Source organism: Thermobia domestica, chromosome 5 (assembly GCF_964235325.1).
Source record: "Thermobia domestica chromosome 5, izTheDome1.hap1.1, whole genome shotgun sequence".
Lineage (NCBI taxonomy): Eukaryota > Metazoa > Arthropoda > Insecta > Zygentoma > Lepismatidae > Thermobia > Thermobia domestica.
In genome coordinates this window covers 146,558,851-146,585,908 of record NC_137458.1, presented here as the reverse complement: position 1 = coordinate 146,585,908, position 27,058 = coordinate 146,558,851, and the positions used below count along the sequence as shown (strand labels likewise).

Here is a 27,058-nt window from a genome sequence, read left to right as displayed (position 1 = left end):
TTAATTGACAAGTGATTTTGAAAACTCAATTCTATTACTTTGAAAACAAACAAAATCATTTGAAAAATACATTTAATTTTAAGAAACTTACCTAAAATTGAATATTCAGATAAATTTTCTAAGTTTATCTTCATTTGTGACTATTGTACTTAATAAAAATTAACTTCCTTTCAATTTCAAAAGTATTCATATTTTATCAAACGTTTCAATTTCAAAAATTTTCATGTTTTATTAAACACTTCAATTTCAAAAGTTTTCACATTTTATTAAACGCTTCAATTGCAAAAGTTTTCATATTTTATTGAACGCTTGATTTTCAAAAGTTTTCATATTTTATTATTGTATATTTTATTATTAGGAACAATAACTAGACATTTTAAGAGCACTTAAGATGTGCGATGTTGTTCGCACCTTATTTTCAAGGCGGCTTAATTGTCCATCTATAATGAGCTAACAGTATATTTTAGCCTGTAGAACAAGAAATTTTATTTTGGTTTCATCTTAGAAGCTTTTTTAAACAATATTAATCAAACAACATTAAAAATTTTTAAAAATGTATAAATAAAAAGGACTTATTAACTAACATTTTTTATAAATATGTATGTCAAATTTGATTTTTAAGAAATATTATATCTGTGTTGTCGAAATTTAGGTAGCTGCTACTAAATTCCTAATAAATATTAAATCGTATATAGCAGATAATAATAGTAATAGTAATTATATACTTGAAGCTTTATTCACAAATAATTTTGCTGTGTATAGATCCAGAAATCGTAGCATTTGAAGAGCAAAACGAAACGTTTCAATCCAGATCTTTGAAATTTTCTGCTTTCTATCGCCCTGCTATGAACGACAGACGAGATGAAGATGATGACTTTGATTTTGAAAATGATCCTATTGCCAATTACACGGGGCCTAGTAAGTTTGTAATGCGTTGTGCAGTGTGTGGCAGCTTTTATCTTTTCCAGCTTCTTGTAAATAACTTGAAGAAATATATATTTTTATATAAACATATTTGTGACATTTAGTGCTATTTATAAATACAAGATCTGTAAAACAATTTTTTTGTGTGTCCGTGTGTTTTTTGGAATGATAGTTGTTTGAATTTATACTTTTTGAATCTGTTTAAACCACGTTTGGCAACACTGTTTTTCCAACTCGGATGTGTGTGGTGTGTGTGTGTGTGTTTATTACACTTTGTGTATCACCAAGCACGTTTTCTAACAAGATTCCCTTCCTTTAAAAAAAATTAAAGCATGATAATTTTTCAGGTTCAAAGTATGTGAATAGTTTTAATTACATCTGGGTTTTGCTTAAGTTAACTATTAATATCAAATAAATAAAAAATAGGGAAAATAAAGAAGAAATTTTCATTTTTTTATATTTAGTTCTTTAATTGTTTCGCTATTACCGGAACACATGTGTCCCACCATTGTTTCTAGTGCAACCAGTGGCAAAACGTGTTTCGTACTGTATTACCTATAGAAGGATTGATGTCAACGAGTAACTCTTCTTATAAGACTGTTTCGATTCGAATATAACGAAAAAAACGATAGTCATTGCTTAAGCCAATTATTTGTCAAATTTCTATAATGATAATCACATACGAAGTTTTTTTTTTTTTGTGCCAATACATATAAGTGTAAATGTAGGGAGTTCGTTTATTCACTATCATTGGGAACATTCTACGCTAAATACAAATGATTTCAAATACCATGATATATCGTATTTGAAATCATCATCATAGTATCTAATCAGAATTGACTTTATTCATCGATCATGATTTATTCTTCTAATATGTCCATCCCACTGCCACTTCAACCTTTTTATTTTCATTAGAGTATCAATCACTGCTATCGTCTGTATGACCCAGTGATTCTTTTTGTATCTCTGCACGAGTTTCCTAGTATACATCTCTCCATGCTTCCTTGTGTAGTTTGCAGCTGATGAATATATATTTTGTTTAATGTTCGTGTTTCTGATGTGTCTGTAAAACCAGGCAGAATACTTCATTGAAAAAGTTACTCTTTAAACACATTGGCATTACTTTTCAATATGAAATTGTTCCTCCCTAATACATTCTAAAACAGTTTCAAACATCTGTTAATGTCTTGTTTCATATGACCATTTATGAATATCTTCTGTTCCAATTGTTTTAGGTACTAACTTTTTCTAATTCCTTATTTTCAACTTCAATCCTTGACTCGCTCAGTGGTACAGCGTTCACCTCTGGTGCATGGGGCCCCTGGTTCGATCCCAGCTTCCGCCTAGTGAACTTTGTAGTGAACAAACACCGTGTGCGTGAGCTTTCTCGGCGGTTCTCCTGTTTCCTCCCACTTTTTTCATTCCACTTTTTTCATTCATTTCTCATCATCACCGTCTGCTTTAGCCCAGCCTTCATAATCGTTGGATGTAAAACTGAAAGATTTCATTTTTCAATCCTTGACTTCCATGCTAACTTGTTGAAAGGCACTTCCGACATCTCCATACTCATATCCAACACGAATTACTTGCTCTAATGAATACTGCCGAGAAGTCATAGTAAAGAATAAATTGTGAATAAGTAAAATCTGATCGGAGCTCCTACTATACATCTATACACGATGGAGTCAACTTATCTGAGTTTATTCATACACAGCTTTGTATGGTCCAGTAAGTCATGGAACGACTTCTCCAAATCCTGGACTGTAATGGTGTTCAAGTTCCCCGTTACAGCTTCCTCGATGCTAGAAACGTCGTCAAAAAAGTAACTATTCAGTTGTGCTTTTAATTTGGAGTAAACAAAGTAAACACAAGGGGAAACATCTAGCTAATATTGTAACTCAAACACTATTTTCTCGGTCAGAAACTCGCGGAATTATACACTCTTACTAATTTCTGCTCCCCCATTAAACAATGGGGCGCGAAATGTGCACACTGTTTCCGTTTCTTTAAATCTTCCATTAACTTGTATTTGGCTAACATTGTCCTTATTCTTCCACACGAGATTTGATATTACCTTGTAAGTTACGTTTCGGGCTATTCACTATGATATCCTGAACTTTGTCAAGCGCCTCAGTTGATTTGACAGACATGTTTGTACCTGAGTGCTCATCATCTTCCTCAGACTCCCAACAGTGAACCTTTTATGCCAGTCGAAAATACCATAACAGCCGAACTGATGCAAAAACCTGTATTAAAAAAAAAAAAAAAAGTAATGTTAGGTTTGATCAAATTTGAAAACCGGAAACTCATGATTGCAAAGCAAGAATGCTAACCAGCAGTCAATAAATACGCTTAAAGTGTAATAAATTTACAAGACAACAGCAATCACAAGTATGTATTTCAATCACAAGTTCAGCGTTATGTATTTTTAAATAAGTTTTCAAATAACTCTACTTTAATCTTGTATTTTAGTAAAGGTAAGTAAAAGGCGACCCAATGTGAGACAGGCCGCCGTAAGAGGCCCAAAACTGGGTGGAGATAAGACTATATACGCACCATACTTTGCCACATACAAAATGTTATTAGCATCAAGCTCCCCAGTCTTTACCCTCCAGATATCAATTTTTAAAAGACTGGGTTAACCTTTTAGCCGTAATTGAAACGAGGATAAGAGGAAAATTCCTCCTCCACCAGGGATCGAACTCAGGGTGCCCTGCTGGTTAGTAGATCTTACCGACTTCGCCATTGATGATCTAGCTCGTATTTTACTCTTAATAAATATCATTTTCAGGTATTTTATAAATCTAAACAGAATGATAATTCTGTCCCGATTCCTATAACACAGATTATAAAGAAAGCCTATTATTCAATGGTAGCTATGGGCAAAACTGGTTTCTTATATGAAAACCAGTTTCTGGGAAACCGACAAGAAAAGGCTCGGTTCTTCACCCAAACCAGTTTTCCTTGGTTATTAACCGAAATTAGTTTCCGTTTTCTTCAAAAGAGTTTTCAATGTTTTCTTGAATCAATGTGATTTTCGTCGAAGTCGATATCTGTTCTTATTCTTATAGTACACATTTCGAAACAAGTAATGAAGATGCAAAACGTTTTTGATAGAAAACCAGAACAGTTTTGAAACCGAAACCAGTTTGATAGAAAACCGAACCAGTTCTGAAAAAACTGAGAGACGAAAAACCGGCTTTTGTGCCCACCACTAATTCAAGGTATGATAATAATGTAAAAGAAAAAAAGTCATATTGTTAGTGCTATATTAATATCATTAGAACGTAATGGGTTATTGGGGATTAAAACAAATTGTTTCCGGGGCGTTACTGTACAAATTACTCATCTAATATTATAATCTGAAAAAATATCTCATTTCTAAGTCTCTGGTCATAAAGAAGCCAATAACCTTTCATGACTTATTTTTTCCCTAGCAGCACACTTGTAATCATACAACACTTGGTAGGCCCTTAATAGAATAATGTCGGGGTGATTGGCAATTCGTGGTTACAAAAATAAAGTTGAAATGTACGTTGGTCCAACGTAGTCCAACGTTGGCCGACCAACAATATCCCGTCATTTATCCAACAGTTTCGACTTCGCACACTCGCAATATTACTTATTTCATAGGATTTACGTCGGTAAATTGAGTTGGTTGGCAAATGGTCGGCAAAGTGATCAGTTACAACGTAGGGCCAACGTTGATAGTTGGCAAGTCTACTATTTCCCCACTGTTGGGCTTACTAATTATGTGGCTAGGGTGTTTGAAATGGTTGAAAGCAGTGTTCGAATTTAGATGGTATAAGCCGGTAGGGCATACCAGTTAGTAAATTAAGACACTACAAATCATAGAGCTGTAAAAATTTAAAAATCAACTTTACTACGCTATATTGAAGTATATCTAAACAAATAAGCTCTACCATATTGAAGTATACTAAACCAAAAATAAGCTCTCTACTTTAAAATATACCTAAGTGAGGTGTGAACATTCCAGTGGTAATTTGCTTCCAATTCGACCACTGAATGAAGGTCTTTAACCATTTCAGTCTCTTCATTCCATTAATTTGTATTTTTGTAACGAAATATTGGATGTCCACTACTAGGGATCCGCACGAGACAAGATTTGAGACTGTCTCGTCTCGAAAATGTGCTGTAAAAGTGATGTCTCGACTCGAATCTTGTCAGGAAAATTCTGTCTCGACTCGAACGCATCCCTATCCACTAAATAGTGATATTAGAATGGTAACATAACATGATATTTCTTTTTTATTGGAAGACCTGTGTCTCGACTCGAATTTTGTCAGGAAAATTCTGTCTCGACTCGACTCGAGCGCATTCCTATCCACTACATAGTGATATTAAAATGGTAACATGACTTATATTCATTTAATCTCTTTTAACTTCCTCAAACGAGGAAATATTTCTTAATGAATAAAAGAAAATCAGGTTAAAAAGAGATTTTAAAAATCTCTAGCATATTTTCCCTAATAAAATATATTTAATAATAACTAATAATTATAATAAACGAACCCTGAAGAAAAAGGAGTTTGATGATCTTGTTTCTGGATTTTAATTTGTATGAGTCATTGAAGTGGACTAATCGTGGTCTTTTGTTTTGAACAGTGGAAATGTCTCCCATCAGTGCCTTCGAAAATTTGTTCTTCGCCATCTTCGGTCTCGCCGGAGCCAAAGACCTCAAAGTCGTCAAGTTCCAACCTCCTTGGACCCTCAACTTGTTCAAACTCGTCTTCGGAATCTACATGTTGGTCTCAGTCGTCGTGCTCATCAATCTGCTCATTGCTATGATGAGCGACACCTATCAACGCATTCAGGTAACAACTTTCTCATACGCTCTAATAATTTAATATAATACATGAATTATGATTTTTTTTATTGTTTTCTCAAGGACTGACGATCACACCAGAGACTAACCAACGCGGGGGTTCCACCGGGTTCGGACCTCATCCAAAATTACTTCTTCGTAATTCAGTATACATCTAGCCTGAAGATTTTATGTTAAACTTCTTTCTTTTCTTATAAAAACAATCTAGTTCTATTATTTTTTCTAATTATACTAAATAATTACTTATCGTCTTTTCGGATCCAGAATAACACCTATTCACTACTATATAGACGTAGTGTCTTAGAGTATTGAACTTTCTCTCCAACTTTGGATCCTTCCCGACGAAAATTTCCGTCCATCTCGGTCCATGGAGTGACGAGAAAAATTACCTCAAAGTTAGGATCTCTGAAATACAGCTTATACAAAAAGGTAAAGTGTCCCAATCTTGGATAAGATTATACTAATTTGAGGATGCTGAATCTAGTGGAACTATTTTAAAACATATGCGTTAATGTGGTGCCTAGAAAAGTGACCTCAAATTTGGGATTATCCCAAATTTGAGGTCTCTCTTCTCGTAACTTCTTGGACAGAGATATTTAAAAAAATAGTTCCATTAGGTTCGGGATTCTCAAATTAGCATAAAAAGCCCTAATTATGATCTTATCTGAGAGTGGGTACTTTTTACTAGTGGTAAGATCGATAGTTCTTTATGTTTTTACTGCATATGACAATAACATGTCCTCTTATATGTACACACTATCCGCCTTATGCAGAGTCGTTTTGATGTATGATTAGCGTCATACCAAAGGCCTGACTACTGCAGGAAGCATATGTAAGTCGAGCTCTTTAGTATGGCACTAATTACGCGTCAAAACGACTCTGCATAAGGCCCTATAAGTTTTGAGTTTCTGTATTTTACCTCCTAATACTACATCAAGGTTATGAAGGACATCAGCTGTTAACGTAGGCTACCGATTATAACCTGGTTTTGAATCTGATCCAGTTGACGGGTGTGCAGACGATCACGTAAGATCAACCCTCACAGTGTATTTCGTTCCCCATCATACCATCTCGCCTTAAAGAGAAATCAATTACAGGACATACCACCAGTTCTAGCGTAAGTACTAGGAGATTATCGAGTTTTAAATATGTACCATTATTATTATCCGTCAGTTAATAATACCCAGAAAACACCAGTTTATGTACAGACATCAAACATACATTCAGAAAAGCCGTACCAAGGGGGCTATTCGTAATTAGAGCTCCTTTCTTCGAGTCCGACATTATCTAGTGACATCATATAGTAGAACCATCTCGCACACAGCCACCACTTCCTATCCGATGCAAACCATTGCGAAGTCTTCAATCAACATCGTACTGAAGCTTGTCTAAATAATTCGAAGTGCGGATACTGCAGTGAAAATCATACAATGGAACATTGTCCCAAGTGGCAACACATAACCTAAATGCAGCACCTGTCCGGAGAATCATTCTACCTACAGCTCTCAATGCAAGTAGAAACAAACTGCGTACACGAAGACGGAATTAGTACTTCCACTGAAAAGTATTGGCTGTTTTCAATAAGAATTTTGGGAATGAACCAAAAAAGAAAAGATCAAAAGATTCCGATCTTGGCCAAATTTAGGAATAATCCAAAAAATGAATCAAAAGATTGCGATTTTGGCGAATAATTAGTTTTTAGATCAGGTACCATAAAATTTTTGAACGGTCCCTAAATCGAGTTCTCTTATTTTCTATGGAATAAGGACATCATACTGAGTTAAGTGATAGTTTGCGTTTGGCTACACTATTGTAGTTCTCCAGATATAAGGCCTACAAGATAATTTTTGATGAAATATATTGGATCTTTTGATCAAAAACGACGGAATTAGTATTCCGAAAAGTATAACTGTTCAACATATCCACTAATTCTAAGTCTGCGCTTACTAACCAGGATAAGGCCAACGTTTCCACCAGCACTTTGTAATCTGCAATCGGCACGTACACGTGAATTTATTTAGGAGGTCCAAAGCTTTACGGGGGCGTTCAAACTTAATATAAGGATAAATTATGTTAAAATTTGTAAAAATCACCACTAAAATTAGACTAAGTTTAGAGAAAAGTCGAGATTTCTGGGGGTTCGGACCTCCGGGACATATACCCTATGTATGTTCCAAGTTGTTGATAGAGTGTTGTGTTTTGTTTATAATTCACTGCAATTTCAGTGTCTCAGACATCAAGTCATTACAGTCGAGCTATTCTTGAATTAAAATATATCGAACTCCGATTTACAAAATCCAGAATGTAAAAGTCATCATGTTGACAGCTACCTCCTAAGTATACTCAGAGCAAAATAAGAAACGAACTGACATTTGAAGGAGCAAAAATTGCCATGTTGTTAAGAATGCTACTGAGATGTCCGCTGTGCTCCTTCTGCCTCTGTTGACAAACACTATTGAACACTACAAGGCGGCAACATCGTTGTCCTTACTTACAAAAACCTTATACTTGAAATTACCACCACAGTGTTTATGATTAGACCTCCTCTCGGTGTCCTCAATAATCTGGTGGCATAGTTTCCCCTTTAAACTGATATTTTTATGTGTTTTTGAGCTGTCAATTCATTTCTAATTTTGCTTCATGCACAGTAAGTTTTTTGATCGACCAAGATCGTTTGTGAACTTTTATCAGTATGGAATGTACACGCTTTATCGCAGTTGGTTTGATAAGTGTACTACGTATGTATTTGTAGAATATTACAATCCCATGGAACGAAGTTCCCCTGAACTGACCACTAACGTTCAGGATATAGTAAGACGTGTTCTTTTTTGGAGAGAATTCTGTTATAGTTCGTGAATGTGCCGGACCTCCCTGTACGCATTACTGATACAGTGGTACCTGGCAATCCGAGCAAAACACCGAATTCGAACAACTTGGAATACGAACGAAAATTTCGAGCAAACTTTGCCTCGGAATACAAGCGAACGCTTCTTTGAAATCTGAACGCTCAGCACGTGTTTCACGTAGGGTGCGAACGTTTCCTCTTAGTTTTGTTGTTCAGTTCGTTGTCGGAAGCGGAACGAAAAGCATCTCGTGTGATTTTCGCTGTCAGTTTCATATCTTTGTAATTGTTTTATGTTATTTTTTTAAAAAATATAATAACAACTTACTGTTTGTTGTGGGTCCTAAAAAGATAATTTTTATTCAAATATTACTAATATTTGTTAGCACTTTACCTTAAAATCCAATGTATTTACTATGAAAATAATTCGAGTTCGTGTGACTCAGAAACGGATTAATCAAGTTTCTATTATTATTTTAAAAGAAAAAAAAAATATCTTGGAATTCGAATTAAGTTTGTAAGCGAAAGTATATCTGTTGTTTTCAACATTATACCCTATTGTTATGAGTATATGAGTAGTCTCAGCATTATCAGTTCCACTTTGCCGTTAAATTGGTTTAATCCTGTAAGAAATGTGACATTTTTGTTCAACTTTTAAAGATAATATTTTGTTTTTCTTTCAGGCACAATCTGATATCGAATGGAAGTATGGTTTGGCCAAGTTGATTCGTAACATGCATCGCACAACAACTACTCCGTCACCCTTGAATTTAGTGATGACTTGGCTTATGTACTTTCTAAGGGCTTGCCATGCTAAAGGTACGTTATTACATAAAAGTTTATGCCATAGAGTGAGTGTATCAATCTGAATGCAGTTTGCTGTAACTTCAAGAAAGGCATTTTCTTTTCAAGTTAGGGAAATATTTACAAGTATTTAAGTATTCAGAATGAGAAGTATCACAGAGCATTCCTCCCGTGAGGGGCGTACGCAAAAGGGAGTTCTAGATATATATCTCCCCTTGAACAAAATGTTAAGAAATATAAACGTTTTCTACACTAATAGGTCTATATGTATATACAATTCTGAAACGATATGAACTTGAGAGTTTAACCCCCTTATTAAAGAAAGAAAAAAAAGAGAGAGAGATATGCAGTTGAACATGCAGAAAATCAGAAATAGGAAAAATAACAAATGTTCTGGTGGTAATAAAATACGACACAATTCACTTCCACTGGCATGAAAGGGATAGTAAGAACTGATTTCACATGCAATATTATATTTTATTAATTCACGACCTGCAAATTAGTTACCTCAGTTTGTAAGTTACTAAAATCAAGCAAACAAACTAACATATTGTATAAGGATGTATTCATTTTCACTGACGACTGTAGTACAAGTACTAAATTAACTTTTTGTGTCTTGCGAAGTTTAATTTTCTTTGAAGTGAGTCTAGAATTCGAAAATGTCTATACAATCATTTCTCTACGACAAAAGAAAACTATTCACATACACTCACTCATTATCCGAAGTTGTAGACAATCGTATGTACAGCTTTGTTTTCAAATAAACTGTCTACTTATCTCTTTAAAAAGTATTGTATTGTGATAAACAAATACATGTGAATTTTCTTTGGTGATTCACATCTTATTTTAAATCAAAGTATGCATATCAACATTTCCTATACATAGTTGCAAGAAAAATGGTCACCCACATGAGAAATGTCCACAGGACCCATAGGTCATGCCCCATAGGTCACATACCGCTGGATTTCAGTGAGATATGAGTGTCAAGACAAAATATTTGGATGTCCACATTTCGTCCTATGATTATCCCGCAAATAGCCCAAAAATTAGTTTATTTTATAGTAATATTAGTTTAATCACATTTTAAGAAAGAAAAATATATTTTAACCGAAGTAAACAACCAAATAGCTTGACGGATTTTTGTTTTCTGGCATATTTAGGGGGACTTCCGGGCTTAAGCCCCCCCCCCCGAAATCTTACTTACTATAGTAAAGTATATGAAATATGTTGCAGAATTTTCACATTTTCAGGCAAATCCCCCCCCCCCAAAAGTTAGCAAAGCCCCTCCCCGAAACAAAATCGTAAATACACCACTGATTATTATTAGTCTATTATTATTATTATTATTATTATTATTATTATTATTATTATTATTATTATTGTTATTATTATTATTATTATTATTATTATTATTATTATTATTATTATTATTATTATTATTATTATTATTATTTAGTCTGAAAAGTAGTGAGCCTTTTGCGCACGAGATGGGGCTACTGTATCAAATTTCAGAGTATAAGAATCGCGGGAGATCAGACCTAACTCAATTTGACAGCTGACGGCTGACAATTGAAGCTATTATATGCGCAAAAAATGTTGAAATTCTTATAACCAGATGTAAGGTATTGCACCGTGAAAATGAGTAAACTTTTCGTAAAACTGCGCTACATTTTAAAATTTGATTTTGATAAAGGTGCTAATGCGCAGGTCTGTGAAGAAATTTGTGCTGTGTATGGACAAACTACGTTATCAAAAACAACAGCCGATGTTTGAGTGCATGATATGATTCAAAGACATTTACTCGATCGAATTTCTATCTGCAAATCTCTACTGAAACTTAACTAGCTCGAGCCTTTCTAAAGCAGTTGATCACAAATGATAAAAAGTGGATAATGTGAAAAAAAAAGACGGCCGTCGAAGTGACAAGGAGCTCAACGGTCTGTGGAAAAGCCCACACTGACACTCGTGAAGAATATGTTGTGTGTTTGATGGCATAAAAATAGCATCACGCTTAGCTCGAGTGCACCTAGCTATTGAAACGAAATAGCCGGAACTGCTCAAGAGAAAAGTGTTGTATACCATGCTGACATCGCCAAACAGATACAGCTTTAAAGATCCGTTTAATAAACAAATTTTATGGCCCCCAAGAAAGGTATGTCGTTCATTGTCAATAATAAATAAATGATTTATTCTACTGGAACAAATTAGTCATTCACTTATGTATTTCAGATGAAAGAATAAATATTATCTAGCAAATTGCAGTCTTTATTCATCTAACAGTGACACATATAAACCTAACAGTGACACATATACTACTTGTAAATGCAAAAAAAAAAAAAAAAAAAAAAAACTGTTGCATGCTCATATATTTCTTTTTTCTTTCTTTTTTTCAGTGAAACAAAGGAAGCGTCCTAGTCTAGTGCAAATGATGGGCATCCAACGAAGTAGAGTGAGCGCTAGAACGAAAATGGGTGCCAAATGGTTGTCCAAAGTTAAAAAAGGAAGCTCTGTGGCTCCAAAGGGTAAGTGTGCATTTTATTCAGAACCATGAAACAGTTCTTTTCTTGTTTATACCTGAATTACCTGTAGGAATGCAGTGTTTAGTCTGTAGCAATATCGGGAAATACCTAGGTAATTTCTTTTAAATAACTAACTCTATGGCCTATGGAACCCGGAGGTTTAATGCCGCGTTCACAAAAGCTCTCCACTGACTTCTATCCTTAGCTAACTGGATCCAGTTTCTACTTTGTATTCCAATCTCTGCAAGATCCATCTTAATATTGTCCTCCCATCTGCGCCTAGGTCTTCCTAATGGTCGTTTTTCGATTGGTCTTCCGTCAAGACTTTGAAAGCGTTTCTACTTTCTTCCATTTTAGCTACATGACCCACCCACCTAAACCTTCTAGACTTGAAGACCCTAACAATGATGGGTAAACCATATAAATTATGTAGTTCCTCGTTATGAAGTTTCCGCCATTCTCCATTCCCGTTCCTCTTGGGTCCGAATATTCATCTCAGGATCTTGTTCTCAAATACTTTCAGTCTATGATTTTTTTAAATACCTTTTTCATATACTTTTCAGTATCTAAAACCTCCAATTCTAGATACGAGAAGAATTCAAAAAGTAAAGACACATTTGAGAAAAGCTGTACTTATTCTAATGATAGAAAACTGAAACATACCTTATTTTTCCACGTAACCTCCCTGGACTTCAATGCACTTTTCCCAACGTTTCACAATTTTTTATTTATTTTTTTTTTTTTTATTCCGTCAGAGAAAAAGTTTTTCAGTCGCATCTGTAACCATTTTGCACCGCATCAATGGACTAGCTGATGGTTGACGTTTAAATTTCTTCACTTCTGGTGATGATGGGTGTTTCCAAACCGTGCCTGCAGCCTTATTTTCCGGTTCGGGATGATGTACCCAGTCCCTGAATCGTTTTGGTCGATGGCCTGCCGGATCTTTCATCGTCATATAAAGAAATTCTTTCCTGCTTGAAACGCTCTATCCATACGAAGATCTTTCTTTGCGATAAACAGCTGTCATCATACTGTGCTTGCATTCGACGAATAGTGTCCGTAGGTTTCACATCTTCTGCATACAAAAAGCGAATCACTGCTCTCATTTCCTCCTCGGTGCAGATCTTCAAGGGAGCTGCCATGTTTAACGGTCTGCTACACTCCAACGACTAATGCAGCAATGCGAGCGACACGTTGTCTCAAAATGTTGCCAACTACACTCACTCAGCGCTGGTTACTAGCAGTGTTGCCAATCCCTGGAAAGAGAAATTGCAAATGTGCCTTTACTTTTTAAATTCCCCTCGTATATTGGTCATAATAATAGCCATTATTTAAGATTAGTAGGAATCAGCTAACGAAATGAATAAACAAGACCAATAGATATTTTTACTCTCTATAGTTCTTTTAAACAAGAGTTTTGTTCCCATTCGAGGGCTGTAGAAGGCAATACCTTCTCTGTGGGCAGAGATATTTTCACCTTTATGGAGCTTTAAATTTGCACGTTGTATGAGACTAGGGTCTATCGGGTGAAGTTACAGAACGTAGAACGTGAGGAGGTACTGGTGAGACAACACAATGATAAATTATTAGAGCTCATATCGATAGTAAAGAGCTGCCTTAGAGCCACGAGGTCTGCAGTAATGAACTGAGATTATGAGCAGTATATACAGTATGTAGATCGCGGTGGTAAATACGGCGGTCTGGATTTATCGATATATGACATTTGTGCGTGCGTTCGTATATAAGCTAGAAGATGATCCAGTAGGGGCTCTCTATAGGATCAGTGTGATATTATATCTCTATCATAATTTTATTCCCATATGATTAATAACTGGCGAACTTAAAACCTTTTCTTTCCGTAACAACTTATAAAACAATGTTGTAACGAATCAAAATGTAAAAATAAACGTTACAGTTCTATTCAGGTTATTTAAAGACGTGTTATGAAAATACCTAAAGTATAATATCCATCATTTTCTAAGTTGTTGCAAATAAGGATATTAATATATGGCAAAATAAGAAGTTAAACTTAAAAGAAAATGTTTTCATAGTTAAAGTTAAGACTTGGTTATGATAGACACATGGAGTTTAACATGTTGACTACTATGGGACTCAACGGTGTATTCCATGGCCCTAATGAAAAAAAAGAAAGAAAGAAAAGGAGTTTGGTATCGTACATTTTTATTCGCAACCCGCATTATACATACGTATTTTTTAAATCCGGACCACGGGCTGCCATTAAGTCATCACTGTTTTGAGTTATTTCTTACGTTGGTACAATTAGATAATGGCAGTTGTAAAATGAAATGAAATCTTCCACAGTTATGCCGGCTAGGCTAAAGGACACGATGATTATGAGAAATGAATGCAATGGCGGAATGAATAAAATGGGAGGAAACGGGAGAACTCCACGGGAAAACACGGACACGGTGTTTGTCCACCACAAAGTTCACTTGGAGCGAGCTGGGAACGAACCAGGGACTCTACGCAGTAAAGAAGAACGCTCTACCACTGAGCTATCGCGGCCCCATGACAGTAGTAGTAGTAATAGTAGTAGCAGCAGCAGTAGTAGTAGTAGTATACAGTCTATCTTTGTGTTTGTAAGTAAAATGCCATCCTATTTCATACGCTGGTATTTGTTAAAGTGGTTTCGTAGAAGTTTAGTTGCCAGCCGTTAATACTCTTCAAACGGAGAGTATTGTTCTGTTTAAGGATCATCTGGACGTGTTAAATCCAATTTAATTTTGTTAAGATTAGCTAAGAAATTCTCTTCCTCTCTTTGTATATTGTTATTAAAAGTTCTTTCTCGTTCTTTCGATGCTGATGCCTTGTGTTCCTTGGACTTCATATCGTACGAACCAATATGAAAGTGGGTCATGGAGTCCGGTCCCTTCAGGCTTTACTAATCCTTTTCTTCTTTCGTAATATCGATTCTCTCACTTCTTTCTTCTCGGGAAGGAACGAAAGAATAGAATGGAAAAAATAAGGGAGGAAAGCTCTCCTTCTTGCAGCTTCTAAGATTCAGACATAGAAAGCTGTCATGGACGACCCCACGAGATGCAAGAGTGCGAGCCCTAGAGAATATGCTATGTAGCAAAGAGTTCAATTCCCAACTGACTGTGCAGGAAAAGAGGAGTTAGGGAGTGGAATTCAAAGGGCTTAAGAGCTACATTTCAAATCTCTCTATATTTTTCTCTGTAAAATCGGTCTTCTTTTGTTTATTCACTCATTAAGTATGCACTTAAAATGAACATTTCTTCAGATGAGTGTGCAGCAGACTCAGAATACTAGTTTAATGCAATTGCATATACCACGTATTTAAAAAGAAACATTACAGAAATTAAAGTGCATTCTAATTTCCTTGAAGGACTATTTTTACTGTGTTAACACTTTTAATGAACTGATATTAAAATATAAATTCTAAGGTCCTCATTATTGAGCAGTACCGGTAAGTTCATATGTTAGTTTCTTCGAGGCCATAATTGAGTATCGAAAAACACAATAAGATTTCTCAATAAGTTACATTGAAAAATCTGACAAATAGCCTCTCACTCTGTCACTGTTTAATTACAACCATGCTTAGCATGAGAAATATAATTGATGGTATTAACATAATTATGAATAATTAAATCATTATTTATTTTAATAATGGTTTCATGTTACGGATCGCTCTCATTTAATAACAATGAAAAGTCAGCAAGTTTCCCAGTGATTTGCTTTAGCTCCATGTTAAGATCATATAATATTTCTTGGATTTAAGTATAAAGTCTCTTTTTTTTAGCACCAAGGTTATATGTGACGTGGGTTTACAGGTTAATGCAAAATTCGAACCATATTTGCTTCCGCTGCGAAAACATTAGTAAACGATAGTACATATATAAACAGAAAAATCATTAAATAAAATATTTTTGAATACTTAGTATCATTAAGTTTGTATAACAAGCAGAGACAGTTTTTATACAGCAGATACTTCTCAAAACATGCTATTCTTATTAATATCTATTACATTACTTGTCAAATGTGTTCGAAAATCCTGTATTTTGAGTGAGCTGCTACTGTAAACCTATTATTTTGGCACGAGAATTTTCACGAACTGTGTTACATGTACTTCTGTCTAAAATATAAAATTGGGTGACAATGTAATCGGGATCTGAGAGATATTGCAGATGATATATCAAAATTATAATTCTTAAAAAACGAACGCAAAAAAGACAATTTTGTAATAGATATTGCAAACTATAAACAAGAAAATATGGAAGGTAAAATAACAGGTGAATATTACCTTTGTTTGAAAGATATCGATATACAAGGTCAATGCAGTGGCAGAAATTCACAACGAAAACAAGTTTTACATGTTTTGTAGTTCCTTATACCTTGTTGATATGATAGCGGTTAAAAAGCCAAAAGGACCACATTCTGAAAAGTGTTTAGCATGACATATTATGTATAATATGGCCTTCCGTGCTCAATTTTCGTTTACAGAGAGCATAGCAAAACTTGCTAAATCCATTTTTCAGTTTTGTCAGGAGACGAAACAAAAGTGTCTCCCGTATGTTTCAGAATTGTTGAACAATTCTTTTGTTTAGTGGTCCCGGTACTTAATGCAGATAAGTGAAATCTACCACTAAAGATAAACAATTGTTCAACAATTCTGAAGAATAAGGGAGTCATTTTTCTTTCGTCTCCTGACAAAATTGAAAAGTGGATTCAGCAAATTTTGCTTCTATACCCCTGATATATAGTGGTTGTCATTGATATTCCAACGATCAAGAATTTGACACATAAAATCATTGTAAACGCCTTTCAAAGTTTATTCTTTTTCTTTTAAAACGTTAACCCATCAACAAGCTATAAAGAACTACAAAACTTCTGGAACTTGTTTTTCTTATGAATTTCTGTCACTGCATTGTTCCCTTATATCGATATCTTTCAAACAAAACTTATATGTTGCCTAACCTTCCACACTCTTCTTTATATTATGCAATATCTACTACAAGTTGGCCTTTTTATGTGTGTCCCTTTATAAGAATTAGGATTAGATATACCAACTATAACATCCCTTAGATTCCGATCCAGTGGTCGCCAAATTTTATGCTTTAAACAAAAGTACTTTTGACACACTGCGGCAAAGTTCTCGTGCCAAAATAATATGTTCATGGTAGCTGATCACTCAAATATGTAGTGTTCGATAACTTTTGAATGGTAATGCACATCTTCATTTGTGTTAGAGTGACTAACATGTAATTTTGAATACAAATAATTCCGGGGCCAACTCTCGAAAGACTTAGAAATATCTAAGCAGTGATTCATTAAGATCAAATTTTAAAGCAGATTCCGTACTGCATAGTCTTGATACTATGTAAAATACAATAAACAATAGCATTGGTAAAAATGGATTTGAAAAGGTAGGGAGACGGATGACGTCACGCCGTCTTTCGTGCCTGTCTTTGCCCCTTGTAATGTTTAGGAAGTGGAGAGACGCCATAGATATTTTTCGGAAGCGGCGTCCTCCTGGTTTCCCCCTGAACAATAGATTAAAAAATGAACATTGCAGAGGAAATATGAAATCATGCGATAAATCTCTTAAGTATAGCTATTGTAACAATGTTACGATGAAGGACCATACATGGGAAACAAAATTGTCTTCCCTTAAGATGATTAAAAGAAGCTTTAAACAAATCCGTTTCATCTCCGGTATATATTGCTTAAGTTGATCGTAGCAATAACTTCATGTTGTAATCACTGAGATTGTACTGTACTATTACTACCAAAAGAAGTGGTTTGGTTACAGTTGCGTAAGTGCAGTACAATCACATGTGCTTCTCGAGTTCTACAAAAAATCCTCACGAGCTGAATGCTGCACGTACACACTTCATTTTGTACAGAAAGTACAGAATTGTGTCCAGACCCAGGAGTACTTGAATGATTTTACATAAGATAAGGACAGTTGTCAATAAAACTGTGCAACTGAGTATGTCTTATAATATAGGAAGTTAATAATTAAGCACTCTTCCGTTCTACCTAGAACAATCATGTGAATTTCTAGCATAATAGGGGATCGTATAATAGATCTATCATTGACGTTCGATTTCAAACACAACCACTTTGTGCTGCAGTAGACATAGCTATATAATGAGACACACAGTGAAAATATTTTAACGAAAATTATGAATAAAGTGTTTAGAATTTGAGAATGGGAAGTGAATTTAATGAAATCTCACAAATCAAATCAGTCTGATAAAATTAATTCACAGTATAAATTTAAAATGGGACCAACATTCTATAGATCCCAATGCGTACTGCAGAGTAAAATCTAATTCAGCTTAAACTATTTGTGTTTGTTGTTATTCATACTCCAGTTATTAAAGAAAAAGGTCTTTTGATATGATAAAGATGATGGCTTTTTAGGTAATTTCCCAAGAAAGAATAAAGTTTTCCGACGAAATTAAAGGTGATCTAATCTCTCTCCTTTATCTTTCCCTTTTTTGTGCGTGTGTGTGTTCGTGTGGTAGTGATCAATATTTCATTTCTTTATGCAGATTCTGTGGCCTTGAGCGTGGTTCATCTGAGTCCGTTAGGTTCACAGCTGAGTTTCAATAATAGCCAGAGGATTGAGAACGTCACGGACTGGGAGAATATAGCCAAAAAGTATCGTGTACTTATGGGTGAATCGGAGCACACCAGCACTCACAGCAGCGAAGAAGGAGATGATGGACAAAATTAAACGCATGGAGAAACCGTTTCTTAATGTTTCTTCTCTCTCGCTTTTCGATACATCAGAAGTTCCTGATCAGTTTAGTGTTTTAACCCTTTTTAAATTCCTTTATTATTTGGGCAAGTTGTAGATACTGACTTAAATAGTTGTCTCTTCTATTTTAATTATCACACAGTTAAAATTCATATTATTTTATTTAAGTAGTACATGGTATCTACTATGAACTTTGATTCAATACAAGTCTTTAAAAAATTTTCATCACATATATATTGGGTCTATGAAGTTCTTTTTTTTGTTTTCTTTTTTTCTTTTTTTAAAGAAAACCGGCACAATAGTTCAATATAATTAACAGATACGCTTATGCTGCATCTATACAGATGAAAGCTTCATAGGCATTTTATCTTTTATTATTACGTAATAGTAATCGAAAACTTCATAAGGGAATTCGGTTATTAATATAATAAATTACAACTGTAGTGTGCCCGTGATGAATTCATTGGTCCAGCTGCATTAACGTATATGTCATTTACGTAAAACTATTGTGCCATCCCCCCTATAAAAACTCTTCATGAGCTAGAGATATGTTTATGGTTTATTTTAAATCGAAGTTCTTTATCCAAACTAGCAGGATATTGCCATTTAAGTATACAAGAGACGTTTAAATAACATCGCTCCCATAATGTTGTAATGTATGTAATGTAAGAGACAAGAGCTGTAAGAGAACTTGATCAAACTAAAAATAAAGAATTCTTTCCTTTAAGCAAGGTAACGCTAGTATTCGGAACTAATCAAGAACATAAGAACATAGAGAGGTAAGATGACATATTCATTGAAGTATCATTCTTGTTTGTGCATCAAGGAAATGTAATAAACCAACACAACAAACATATATGAAGCAAATAGTTACGTACAGGGAGCAAAATACATCTTTTATGACAAACAGAAGTTCAAGTACTGAGTTCTAGCTTGCATGTGAACAAATAACTTCACTCGACGAAATCAAAGCACCTTCTATAACTCATTCGATGTAGCAACTGTTTGTTCATTTACTCTTCCATGTCTTAGATATATAACTTAAGAATTACGTACGCTTAATTAACTTAAAATAAGTATGCAATATATGGCAGATGTACGTATTTTGTATTACCTATATGATTCAAGGAATTTAAAAGGGTTAAATATATCATAAAAAGTTCATTTGCTTAACTTCAAACATACTGAAGTGTCTGCATGTGTCTGTATGTTTAACATTATCATGTATATAAGCTTCACATATCTCACAAGAAGTGCATGTAGCATCTAAAATATGTATAAGCATAATATAGGCCAAATATAAGATAAGTATGTTGAAAATCATTTTTAAGAAACTTACTTGTTTATATCAACAGTCTATTTTAAAATGATTTTTCTATATATGATCTTGTGTTATCTCCAATATTCCATTCAATAGAATTTGACCATTTATGTATTTTTCCGAACATATTCATATTACCAAACTAACAAAAATAAAGGTATCTTATATAATTTTATTTTTTAAATTTCAAGTTAATCTCATACATTTATCCATCTTATATTTGATACAATACGCTATGCTATGAACATCCTATATAGTCTGTGATAATGTCTTACAATAGCGCTAAGCGTCACTTCGTTGGCGTAGTAACTAAAATCCAGTAGATGTATGTTTGATTAACAAATTTGAAATATATCTAATTTTTAATTTAATTTATACATTTGTTAGATACTTGAAATATATAAGGAGAATATCCCTTATAGATAAGACATCAAGCTATGTTTGCCTTATTAGCAAAGATTATAATTAAACAGTACAATATAAGATTATTGCAAGTAGTACTACATATATATTATGCAATTCCTTTAATTGAACCCCGAACATTTGAAATTCAAGAGTAGTTGGTTACTTTTGAAACCAATCTCTTTAGCACGTAAATTATTCAATTTTCCCTTATTATTTAATTTAGTTTCAAAGAAATTATCTATTTATTATTTATCCACGCTCTTTTGGCAATTTTATAAGGAATAAAAATCTCATAACTCCTTCATCTCAATCGATTCTATACTAATGCTAAGAAAACTGAAACTGGACATCTCATTTTCACTGTGAACTATGGAGGTTAAGGAGAGAGTTAATTTAGAAGCTTAGTTATATGTCAGAATTTATATTGACTAGGGCAATATTTTTCAATGTCACGTAGAAGAATAAGATCTTAAAGCTAGTATTGAACAAACTAATTTAGAACACCATGTGAAGCTTACATATGGATCTTTTAGTTAACATGTAACTCTTCAGGTGTGTCTAAGAAAACTGGTATCAATTAAATTGCCATATTCTTTACAGTCGAATTTAAAACTTGCTGGTTCAATTTTGTGTTAATTAAAATATTTTATATACCAACATTATATTAGTTTCTATTGTACTTTTCAATGCTTCTAAAGCTTTATCAAATGTTCTATTTCGTCTGCTGGTTACATTTTAAAATGTGATAAAAAACTTCAATACATATAGAAGTGTATGCAGTGTACATCAATTATTGTTTATTTATACATAAAGCTGTATTGATGAAGAATTGAATAATTCTAAAAATAAGTTGTTAAACACCAAATTAGCATTAATATTAAAAGGTAGTATGATTTTGAAAAATAGTTAACAATTGTTTTAAAGTGCTTAAGACAAGAGTGTTCCTTGATCAAGTGTTGTGTAAAAAATAATTTAACTTGTAAATCTTAAACAAATATAGTGCTAGATAACTGGAGTAAGAAATAAAATTCTAGGAGAAATAGGAAATATAACACTGTATTTTAAAAATATCAAAAAGAATATTGGCCAAAATATATCATATAGAAGGAGTAAATTCTATTCAGTATTTCCTAATTTGCATCGTATTAGTATCATGATTTATATAGCAACAGAACCTAATCACTTTGAGTAGAGAGAACGTAAATAATTATATACAGGTATAAAATAGTTTGAATATATATATTTAAAAACCTTAGATTTTAGAGTATGTACTATGAAAATTAAATACAGAAACTAAACGTCAAAGAAAATTAACTTTTGTCGCTGTCTTTTTCGTACTACGTTGTCATTATTGCGTAACTACGCCTTAAAATGATGTGTATATATAAAGATTGTATAATAAATTTTGAGTAATGATTTGTGGTTATTACAAATTTGTGTATGTATGTGTGGTTTTCCCTCTATGTAAGAAAAATATAATTTTACAGTATTAAACCTAATAATCAGAACGGGTTAAAACATTAACATCATTTGCTCAAATACTCATAATTTGAAACATATTTCTATAAACTGTAGCATTTTAAAGTATGTGTATATGTCAGTGAGTTATTATAGTTAGTAGTATTAACGGTTACCATTTTATCTGCTGTAATTAACTTGTGTGCTGTACATATATATCGAATATCGTAATTAGTGTAAATATACGTATACTTACGTATTGCGTAAAATTCTGTAAATAAAATGTAATGTTTTGTATAATAAGCCGAGAATATTGCATAATTAAAGGTATTTTTCTATGTATCTTCAGAGAAATAACATTCTCTCAATTTTTGCATTGTATGATTATCGAAAATATTAGATAAACATACATATATATGTTATTGTGCCTACTCCAGATGGAATATTCTAATTCTTTGTTGAGTTGAGAATAAAAATATCCTTAGGTTTTGAATATACAGTGCTGGAAATTGGTATAAAGGCAGAGAGACATTTGAAAATAGAAGAAGGCAAGAATGCCGAGGATGGATAAAGGTGATCTATTTACAAAGTAACATTGTATACTGTACAAAATCAAAGGCATATCGTTTGCTAATACGTCACTGGCACGTGTAGTATACACACAATGATAAATTAGACGATTTTCTGGTGGAAATTAGTATAAAGGCAACCAGTGTCTTTGACAAAAATGAAAGTATAATTTAAAGTGCAGAATGGAAAATGAGTTTTCAGTACTTGATTGTCCCTCGCTTCTTCTGAATGAGTTGGAATATACGCTTGGGCATTGTTTTTATGAGATATGTTAGTTGTTGCCGTGGAATCGCTGACCACTCTTCTCGTATCGCGTTTTTCAACTCAGCAATGGTCCCAAATTGCCGTCCATTGCGATAAACATTGCGCGCAAGGATGCCCCATAGGTTTTCTATCGGGTTAAGATCAGGGCTTCTCGCTGGCCACTCCATGACCTTAATGCCTTTGTCTTGAAACCACTGTAGAGTTGCTGCTGCCCTGTGGATAGCAGCGTTGTCCTGCTGGAAAATCAGGTTTTGGTCGTCCAACTCCTCATACATCCGCAGCAATTCTATTTCTAACATCTCTGTGTACGTCGATGAATTCATCTTGGTGTTGAGCCATGCAATGTTGGTTGTACCTTTAACACAAAACGCTGCCCAAATCATAACACTTCCTCCACCAAAATTTCTGCTCATTTGCACTTGCTCTTTTTCCCTAAGGTCATGCCAATAGTATTGAAAACCATCCGGACCATCTAAATTGAACTTCTTCTCATCACTAAAACAACGTGATTCCATTCGGACGTCCACGACATATGTGTTTGCGCAAACTGGAGTCGCGCCTGCTTATGCGTTGCACTTAAGGGTGGTTTACACTTCCGTTTCTTGAATGTAAGATGTGGATCTTGATTCAAAATTTGACGCACTGTTCTGGATGTGACAGGTAACTTGCAAGCAGCAACAATTTGAAAAGATGACATATTTCCGGCCCTTGCCTTGCGCACAATTAATCGTTTCGTGGACTCCAAGAGTTTTCTCGTTCTACCATACTTCCCGTTCTTTCCATATTGTGCACCCAACCGAACGTAATTATCAACTACACATCTTGAACGATTTAACTGTTTTGCAAATTGCCGATTTGACAGGCCCATGTCCTTGTACGCACAGACACATGCTTGTTTCTCACTCGACAACAATTTTCCACGAGGCATGGCCCACACAACAGCTCACAGACGTTCACACCCTCGCTTCTCTTATCGCACTGTGTCAGCTGCTTCTCAAAGGCATATCAGGGGTAGTGCTGAACGTGTAGAGGGCGCCAATCGACAAGTAACCATGGGTGCCTTTATACCAATTTCCACCTGAGAATCGTCTCATTTCTCTTTTTGTGTAAATTACGTGTGCCAGTGACGCATTAGCAAACGATATGCCTTTGATTTTGTACAGTATACAACATTACTTTGTAAATATATCACTTACATCCATCCTCGGCATTCTTGCCTCCTCCTATTTTCAAATGTCCCTCTGCCTTTATACCAATTTCCAGCACTGTATTAATGTTTTTGCTAGACGATGATAGAGTTTAATAAAACATATCGAAATCCTAAAGCATAATATAGTATGCTATAAAAACTATTATCATATTAAGAATTTATATATAACAAAGTATTTCTTTATTGTTGATGTATATATTATACATATATACTGAGAAATTGTTTGAATTTGTTGTAAAACGTTTGACAGTGTAGTGTGTTTGAACATTAATTGAAATTTGTCGATATATTATATAGGTGTTTGTAAATTTATCTGCTTTAGCAAACCATGACGTATCTACGATTTTCTCAGCCGATATATTCAAATATATCTCTGTTTTAAGACATCGAAACTGTTATATTTACGGTAGTACAGTAATAGGATTTCTTACTTAAAGCAAAACTACTTAATTTCCATGAATGTAAAGGGAAAAATTCTAATAGTCTTGTATTTTTATCCTGATTTATTCTAAGTACAGAACATATTAAGTGAACATATATTAAAAAATATAAAATTCCTATATTAACAAGAAGAAGTTTTGAAAATTGTGTGAGATATCTACGAACTAAAGAATTGTTCCTTTTGTCGCATAGAAACTTTACCTATGTAAATTTGTAATTGTTCAATGTTTATTATATTAAAGTGAAACTGATGGTGATATATCCAACACAGGAATGATATTTATTTTCTCTCCATTTAACTCAATAAAATTAATGAGTGTTAAATGAAAAATTGTTTCAAAATAATCGATAATTTATGGTATATATTATACAAAATTCAAGGTTGTTATTATGTTTTTCTTTCCTATAAATCCAAAATACTAAGAGAAAAAAGCTTACAACCCGAAATAAATTCAAAATAGGTATGCCTTTTTTAATTTAAACAAATATTCTAGAACAACAGATTTATATCAATGTTTTTGTTCATCTTCTAATATTCTCATATATTGTATAGACAATTGAACTTATTAATTCAGTCACTCTAAAAGTAGTAATCACGTGACATCATCATTAAAATTTCATATCGAATTAACTTTTTATCATGTCTATATGTCTTTTTTCTTTAATTATACTAAAAATTAGTGATGTTCTAAATATAAATAAATGTTTTAGATTTTAGTAATAACAAAATGCTCTATAATGATCTATAACAATCAATTTTTCTTACTGAATTACATTTACATTCGCATTATGACCTTGACAAAGGAATTTTCACCCTTTCTAAAGTATTGTACAACAGGAAGGAAGTTTTTTCTACAGGTACGTATTTCATATCTTGCAATAATACATACTATTTCATTTCGGTAAATATTTTTATTGCATACTAGAAGTTTAATATTATATTGTTCCTTAAGTTTTGTAATGTTCTGAGATAATTTTATTATATTCTATTCAGATTACAACAGACACTTTATTTTGTTTATAATTCATTATAAGATAATTTCCTACTTCAAAGTTAAACGATCCACTTATCGTAGACCTCAGTACTAAATAAAACATATATAAACATGTTAACTTATATTTTCAGTTTGTATTATGAAACGTATTCAAACTTAGAAACTGTTTATATGCTTGTTTTCCCTTCAAAAAAGCAGTACATTATAAAACTACCATTAAAGTGCATAGATTATAAATCATTTTATCTTTTCTTCAATTTTCGATATGAAATATTTTGCTTCTAAAAGTCACAGGAGAATCAAATACAATCAAATACAGTTTTGTTTCAATTGTTGCAAGTTTCTTTCTCTTTTCTTCCTGTTTCAATCCGTCTTATGCTTCTTCATTTCCTTTGTTCTACTGAACTTATTAAAATTGCTCCTGGAAGGTAACCAAGTATGAAGTTAATGGAGATGAGTTTTCTCAGATTTCGTGAGAATCTGTTGACAAGTAGGCGCAAAAACAAACCTTTCATCATTTACAATTCTATTAGCTCTTCCTTTTCATAATAACAGTCAATCTTGTTCTTTCTATCTTTCTTCTTTGTTTCGCAGCTAGATCATTTGCATTAAAATTTCATTTTTTTAAGTTTAAGAAACAACATGACATTTCCATTCACTAAATTGAAAAAAAGTAATGATCGTAATCTAGCTAACAATACTAGTACATTCAAACAATATTATCATACCTATATTAATATTTGAAATTATTTTATTATTATTTAGAAAAATATATTTTAATAATTTCTAGTCCGATTTGCTCTGCAAAAATCGTAGAACGTAAAAATAAGAACATAATATTACCTGCTAAATATGAAGACTGCAGGGGAAAAAGAAGGCAAGTCAGTTTTTTTATAACTTTACACAATTGCCCTGATTTACCTCCTTCTTCCCTTGTAGGCGAAATCTTTAGCATTAAATTTCTTAGGTACTAACCTTTCTCTTCCTGTAGGATTTATTTAGTCCATACAAACTACATCTTTCAGGCTACATAATTCTGCTGCCATTTTTTGACTTACCTCTCCTTTTTTTCCCTGTGGTCTTCATATATATATAGTCGAAATTATCATGGATGTTATAAATATTATTAATAAAGTCAAAGATCCATTGTTAAGTGAGGTTTCCAGTATTATTATATCATTGTAGGATTTCAAAAATTAACAAAAGCGATCCTATTTTCACCAATATTACTTATAATTAACATGTCGTTGACTTACATTTTCAGAGCAGACTTCTGCAAACTCTATAGCCACGAATCTTTAGTATTTTACAAAATTCTCATTTAATAGGTCTATAGAAATATTTAATGAAGTGTTGGTACCAAAAGTAAATATCAATGACAGCACAAAATTAAAAAAACATTTCCCTGTAAACCTTTATGTTATGGTGTAAGGCATATGATTCTTAAAAGTTGTTTCACTTAATATTATTTGTACAGAATTAAATATATTTAAAAAATCTGTTAAAATTTTCATAAAAACTTAAATCACACTTCAAATATATTATTTTGAGTAAACAATAGTAACATAAATTTTACTGCTTTATTTTTTTTTTTTGCATCTATTTAAAATTGTTTTATTGTTTTCGTCTTAAACATTTATTTGTCTCTTACTTGACCTTGTCTTATGTCATTCTCAAGGCATCAATAGAAACTTAGTAACCTTGGCATTCT

The 27,058-nt window shown here is 33.3% G+C and overlaps 1 protein-coding gene across 2 annotated transcripts in view; it reads left to right on the top strand.

The window, feature by feature from the left end:
* nompC (no mechanoreceptor potential C) overlaps window positions 1–18,885 on the top strand; it is a 603,429-nt gene extending 584,544 nt beyond the window's left edge. Inside the window, exons 21-25 of one of the 2 annotated variants that reach the window (XM_081759152.1) lie at window positions 3,397–3,401; window positions 5,551–5,759; window positions 9,296–9,431; window positions 11,810–11,938; window positions 18,475–18,885. In XM_081759152.1, the coding sequence (XP_081615278.1) occupies window positions 3,397–3,401; window positions 5,551–5,759; window positions 9,296–9,431; window positions 11,810–11,938; window positions 18,475–18,659 (664 nt within the window). In that variant the 3' untranslated portion in view covers window positions 18,660–18,885. The remainder of the gene's footprint in view (window positions 1–3,396; window positions 3,402–5,550; window positions 5,760–9,295; window positions 9,432–11,809; window positions 11,939–18,474) is intronic. The other variant, XM_081759151.1, reaches the window with a different exon arrangement.
* Window positions 18,886–27,058: the final 8,173 nt, after the last annotated feature.